Here is a 7,201-nt window from a genome sequence, read left to right as displayed (position 1 = left end):
CAGATTGCCATCATTTTAGTGATGTGTCATAATATGATAGGTTTGATCTACGGATGACGTGATAGACCGAGTCTACCTAAAAATTTCTCTAAAATAACATGGCTTCTATCTAAATCTTTTATTCCATTTACACCCTTTGTCAGACTGACATCAGTAAATAAATTTTAATAAGAATAAAAATACTCAACCTCATTTTAAATCAACTTTGAGGCACATGACCCTCATTTTAATTCACATAAGCTTTTTGAAATTTATTTATATAAAATAATCATTTATAAAATTAAAATTAAATAATCAATTACAAAAATAAAAAATAGGTTTAAAATTAGAGGTGTATATATTTATCATCAATTATAAAGTTGAAGGATGAGACTTTTATAAATTAGTTTTAAGGACATATTTGTTATTTTAGTCAAAATTATGAATACATACAACATTTTTTCCTATTATATATTACTATATAGTAGTTGTTACATAAGAATACAAACTTCTAATTTTTATTATTTAAAAATAGGTGTTTTATTTTGGATATTTATAGAATTATGCAAGAATCTTTTAATATTAACATACTACGTACGTACAAGTAATAGTGCCAAAAAAATTTCAAAGCAAATTTGCCTATATATATAGTCAAATGTTTACAAGTTTACTTTGGAGCAAAACACATTTTCAATTAGGGAGCAATAACAAACTTGGTACGGTGGGGAAATACCATATTGAGAACAAAAATGGCTGATGTTCTTGAACTTGGCTCTCTCCCTACCACACCAAAATCGGAATCCGCCACGCAAACTCCTCCGATATCCGCTCCTCCGTCGCAGTTTCATTCTCCTTCTCTGTCTAGGTCACCTTTGTTATCCACGGGTGACCATATCCAGCCCGCTAGCGCAAACAGAACTCCAAGATCGTCGACTCCAAAGATCTCAACTCCGAGAATTCGAACACCTCGATTTATTACCCCGCTTGGTAGTCCAATTAGACGGGCACTTCATCTTACGAAACTTGACCCGCAAGACGCTTGGCTTCCGATCACAGAATCAAGAAATGGAAATAAGTATTATGCAGCTTTTCACAGTCTTTGCTCCGGGATTGGTATTCAAGCTCTAATTCTTCCTGTGGCCTTCACCGTTCTTGGCTGGTAAGTAGTAAATTACTTAGTTTTAATTAATTAATTGCTGATTTAATGGTATGAATTAAGTGTTAATGTTGTTTTTAATGTTTTGGTAACAGGGCATGGGGAATCATAGTCTTGACTTTGACATTTATATGGCAACTATATACTCTTTATTTGTTGGTTGAGCTTCATGAAAATTCTGAACAAGGCATTCGTTACAGCAGATATATGCAGCTCGCTAATGCTACTTTTGGTAAGTGTTTGATGTGTAGTTACAATATTTAACCTTGTAGTTGTTGGAGAATTTATCCTATTGGCCTTCATTAAAAAAAAAATAGACAGTTTGGTCAACTTGTTATAATTTTTGTCAAATTTATATTCAAATAGCCTACAAAAAGATGAAGAATTTATTAGGTAAAAACAAATTGTATTATATTTTATTAATTTATATTTATAAATTAGTCAATAATAAGAAAACAATCATAAAAATTTAAAAATTATTTATCTAATATTAAACATATATTAGAAATAAGTTTTTCTAGAATTTCAGCTATATGAGTACAAAATAAGTTTCTCAATAAACTCTGCTTTCTTCTTGGAAACCGCCCTTTTAAATTTTTATTTACGTGAAATTTGATATTTTAGATATGAGTCCGAGTATTTCATGAACATAAGTTATAAATAGAATAGTTTGATGTTTCAGATTTCTTTTGAATATAGAAACGAAACATATAGAATTGACTTAATCATTGAAAAATGCCCCACCTTTTTGATATTTTTTCATTTATGTCACAAATTTTTAAAACCATCAATTTTAATCTATTTTCCAGTTTTCAGTTGCAATTGTAAAATGATTAAACCTGTAAAATTCGATAAATTTCCGTGCAACATGGTGAAAATATACATAACTAACTGTGTGATTTGAATATAAATAATGAAATTCAGGCGAGAGATTATCGAAGTGGCTAGCCTCGTTCCCGATCATGTATCTATCCGCCGGAACATGTATAGCCCTAATAATCATCGGAGGATCGACATCAAAGCTGTTCTTTCAGACAGTATGCGGAGCGACATGTAACGCCACGACACTAACAACCGTGGAATGGTACTTGGTGTTTACATGTGGTGCAGTTCTTCTGTCTCAGCTGCCAAATTTAAACTCCATCGCTGGAATTTCACTAATCGGATCTATTACAGCAGTTGGATATTGTACACTTATTTGGGCAGTTTCTGTTGCTGAAGGAAAAATGCCGGGTGTTTCGTATAATCCTGTTCCTGCGTCTAGTGACATTGAAAGAGTTTTTGATATCCTGAATGCACTTGGTATCATTGCTTTTGCGTTTCGAGGTCATAATCTCGTACTTGAAATTCAGGTACGGAAGTTCTCTAATCAATTGATACTTTATTTAAGAAAATAAACCGAATTTTAAAACTCAAACACGGCATATTTTATCGTGCTTAAACAGATTGAGCGTCTTTTTCTCTGTTTACCCACAAAATTAATCTTGTCTTAAAGTGGTGGTCACGGACATGTTTATATTAAAACTAAACTAAATCCGTTTTAACTTTGTGTAGTATGTCTCTTTTAATCGTGTCGTATTTAAAATTATTAAGTATAATACGTACTTTAATTCTTTTTCCGGGGTTTGAACATTCTTTGCTGTAGCTTTTCTGGCATAGTGTGACATGGAGATTACTTGCAAAACAAACAACCTGTCCATACACACGTTACCTACCATGTGACTTTTTTTAAATACTAATTTAAGATAAAAAAATTCAACTGAAAAACCTCTTTAAATATTGGATAATATGTGTATTTTGACTAATTGATTTTAATTTGTACACTATATGATCGGTGACTTCTACATTTTCTTAGTAAATGTATATCATTAACAAGTTAGGTGGAACACGAAATATCATGTTTATATAATCTCGAACATTAATTAATATAAATTGATGCTCATTTTTCTACTATGATAAAGAAAAATCTTCAATTATATAAATATTGTCACATGTAAATCTTGTTAAATATGTGACAACTTTTAGTCATTATTGAAGTCTTATCTAATAGCTTGAATTTTTAATTAAATTGACCATTCAATAGTTATATAAAAAATTGCATGAGAAAATATATTTGAGATAGTAGAACTATAATTAAAATCCTGCCTAATTATTTTTTGTTATGAATAATTAAATGCTTATTTTATGCTGCATATTTATCAAAATAAAATGTTCATTTAATTATTTTATTGCAGGCTACAATGCCCTCAAGTGAAAAACATCCATCCACAGTACCTATGTGGAAAGGTGTGAAGGTGGCTTATGTAGTAATTGCTATGTGCCTTTTTCCCCTTGCAATTGGAGGCTATTGGGCATATGGATCACTGGTACAACATTAAATTTCCAATTAATTCAAATAAATTTACTCCAAAAAATTTATTAGAATATTTCATTCTAAGGAATTTTATGATTGATTTACAGATACCGGAAGGCGGCATGCTAACAGCTTTATTCGCATTCCACGGAAGAGACACATCCCGGTTTGTTCTAGGATTAACGAGTTTATTCGTCATAATCAATGCGCTAAGTTCATTCCAAATCTACGGGATGCCAATGTTCGACGACTTGGAATCATTATACACTACGAGGATGAAGAAGCCGTGTCCGTGGTGGCTACGGGCAATAATTCGGACAATATTCGGATTCTTATGCTTCTTTGTGGCTGTAGCAATCCCATTCCTAGGAAGGGTGGCTGGACTAATTGGAGGCATAGCATTGCCAGTAACATTAGCTTATCCATGCTTTATGTGGCTTAAGATGAAGAAACCAAAGGTGCATAGTCCAATTTGGTTCCTAAATTGGGGATTAGGGATTTTTGGAATGGCTCTTAGTGGAGCTCAAGTTGCAGCTGGAATTTATGTTGTTATTAATACTGGTACCAAAGTTAGCTTCTTCAACCCAAGATAGTCTTAAATTTATTTAATAGTTAATTAAGAAAAGAAAAGGTTATTCTTATATTTTTGTATTATTATTTTTCCTTTTGAGTTTAACTGTTAAATCTGTTGTTCTTTAAAAGGAATGAAATGTAATAAAACCGCGATTGTTTTTTTAACTCTTGTATAATTCATTAGTGTCTATTTTTTGGAAAAATTATTATATAAATTTAGTGTATCACGTCAGTTATAAACTAAGTTAAATGATATATAAATTAAATGATATATGCTCTCGCCGGAATTCTATTTAGGTCTTGATATCAAATCTTTTAACAAATATTTTCCTCTCCAATTGATAAAAAAGAAAACAATTTATTGACTTAAAACATAAATCATTATTCCATTTTGTACCAAATATTGTTATGCTTCTTTCACTTTCCCGCTATTTGAGAGTAAATTAAAAAGAAAAACGTTGACAATGTATATATGAAAATTGTCAATATAAACTTAGAAACATAATTTGACTGAGAAATTAATTACAATTTTGCGAGCCCTATCTTTTGACCATAAAGAAAGACTTGACTATTCTTTTAAATTAGTTTTTCCTTTAATTAAATTATTTTTACTATCTAAATTAATTCTGAAAAAACAATTATCTAATGTGTAACTCAATCTGAATTACTTTGCGTCTAAGTCATATAGTTATATATAATTATTTCAGTAATTTCTATTGTGAATAATGATTTTTAAAATTCTGCAATTCTTTCTAAAAAAGTATATTTGTTTTATGTTTTTAAAATATAAAATAAATCAGCAAGAAATATGGCAAAGCAATTTAAATTATCTGTTAGTTATCAAAAAAATTAAGCCTAATGGTAAAAAAAACCCAAACTTTTACGATTTGTTGCAATTATATCCAAACCTTTTAATTTTTGCAATAATATCCAAATTGCATTTTTGTTGTTGCAATAATATCCAAATTGCATTTTTTGTGGCAATAATAGTCAAATTGATGGCTAAAATTGTTGTTTTCAATTAAGATATTAGGCTATTATTATGTTTTGATGTATAATAATACAGTAAAAGTCCCAAAAAATGACAAAAAACTCAAAAAAATTCATATAAAAAGTGCAATTTGGATATTATTGCAACAAAATAATGCAATTTGGATATTATTGCAACAAAATAATGCAATTTGGATATTATTACAAAAATTAAAAGGTTTGGATATAATTGCAACAAGTCGTAAAGATTTGGGTTTTTTTTGCCATTAAGCCAAAAAATTAAACACTTGAATATCGAGTTTCCTTCAACTTACAAACAATGTACAACTAGCAAAAATTTAACTTTTTTATCAATTCACCCCTTCGATATATCAATTTTACAATTATGCCATATTAAACCCACAAGGAACTAATTGGCATAATCTCAATTTAGCCCCTCAACTTATATTTAGTCTAAATTAGTCTAAAATTAAAAAAAATCAAATAATTTCTAGAAATCTAATAAATAAATAATTAGCATAATATTTTTAAACATAATTAATAGTGTCTACCTTCACAACGGAATTTGAACCTGCAAAACAGAATAGATGGCTTATCAAAAGGTGGTTATCAAATTAGTGCTCTGATGCTTAAGTCAGTTTTTGAATTTAAAGGAGTCATATTGAATGTAATTGTGTGTTATAGACACACCTCAAGTCCTTTATATAGTGAGCATGATGAATATCTTTTAAAATTTGGAATTGAAAATGAATATATATTCATTTCTATAAATCTAAATAGGAAAAATATTTCTATTTAGCAAGAGTCCTATTTATAAATGTCTTCCTAAATAAGATTAGTCTTCCATATAAAAATATGTTTCCAAATAAGAAAGTGATTATGCAAGATCTGGCCTTCTAGAATCTTTATAGCATTTGAGTTACTCACGTAATCAGATCTCTGGCGACGCGCTTCAGATGTGATTCCGGGTTACATTGAATCCTACGGGATTCGGCCTTTTTAGGGATTCAGGTGAACTCTCTTGAATTGTCTTTAGTCATGGCGGGGCCTCTATGACTCGGACATTGTTAGCTCTGGGCGAGTCCTTGAATTCGCTCTGACGAACGGATCCTATGCAACTTTGTTCGTTGTATTATTTTAGAGTCCCGTTTTCATCATTACTCTCCCCGCAAGTGAGCTAATGTCCTGGTATTTATGCCTTGTTCGATTTTAGCTTTTCTTTTTGACGAGTTGTTTTCTTTATCGCTAGTCGATTCACTTGATATACGAACCTTTTTGAATTTTTTTGTTTTTTGATATTTTGACATGTGTTTGCCAAAGTCTTTGGATTTGAGCCATGTATCACTTTGTTTGATACACGGTGCTTATCTATCGTGATGCGTAACGTTTCAACCCTTTGATTTCTCAACCAACATCATTACTATTTTTTGGAATGCATACATGCTCATATATTTCATCTTTCTTCCTCCTCATTCTTATTTTCCTTCTGAAATTTGCTTTCTTCAAGTTTTGATTCTACAAGCTTTCTTGTTTATGTTTCTTCAAAATTCTTCGTTTTCAAGTTGCTTTGTATCTCTCTTTCGACCCTGTGTACTTAATCTCCAGATATTTCAATCCTCTTTTGGTTTTTCTTCAATTTGTGAATTTGAATTTTCTATGTTCTTGATTTGTTCTTCATTTTTCATCAAAAATTGTTGTTTTGATCTTTTTTATTTCAAATCTTCATTCTCTTCTGATTCCCCCCCCCCCCCCTAGAAGCAAAAATTTAGAATGTATGGCGAAGTTGAAAAGATTTGGGGTGCTTGTAATGACGTGGAGCAATACTTCGAGCTCCCTTCCGTCTGTTAGGATTATAGAGATAGCCTGTGAATATGATTTTTCCGAGGTCTTTGAAATTTTAAAACTTGCTACAAAGTTTAGGGCGAACCATATCCCCAGTTCGACCTCTAAACTTTCCTTTTTTAGGAACATTTTAATATTGGCTTAAGATTTTCTCTCGAGCCTTTTCTTAAAGAAATTTGTCTTAATTTATGTATTCCTTAAAAAAAATCTCTAGCTGATTTTTTCTTATCACCACAATATGGCTCTAGCATTCTTCGTTCCATTTGAACTTTTGAGAGTCTTTGAGGGCATTAAAAAATGGCAAATAT

At 30.7% G+C, this 7,201-nt stretch overlaps 1 protein-coding gene across 1 annotated transcript; it reads left to right on the top strand.

Annotated features, from left to right (window-relative positions):
• The first annotated feature begins 644 nt into the window (after positions 1-644).
• On the top strand, positions 645-4,226 carry LOC126679773 (lysine histidine transporter-like 8). Its single transcript, XM_050374751.1, has 5 exons — positions 645-1,138; positions 1,231-1,367; positions 2,060-2,487; positions 3,370-3,501; positions 3,596-4,226. Exons 1-5 carry the CDS (start codon positions 729-731, stop codon positions 4,079-4,081), a joined length of 1,593 nt encoding a protein of 530 aa, XP_050230708.1. The 5' UTR covers positions 645-728; the 3' UTR covers positions 4,082-4,226.
• Positions 4,227-7,201: the final 2,975 nt, after the last annotated feature.

Source organism: Mercurialis annua, linkage group LG5 (assembly GCF_937616625.2).
Source record: "Mercurialis annua linkage group LG5, ddMerAnnu1.2, whole genome shotgun sequence".
Taxonomy (NCBI): domain Eukaryota; kingdom Viridiplantae; phylum Streptophyta; class Magnoliopsida; order Malpighiales; family Euphorbiaceae; genus Mercurialis; species Mercurialis annua.
Note: the sequence above shows the minus strand (reverse complement) of the source record. Positions and strands in the feature narration are given on the sequence as shown.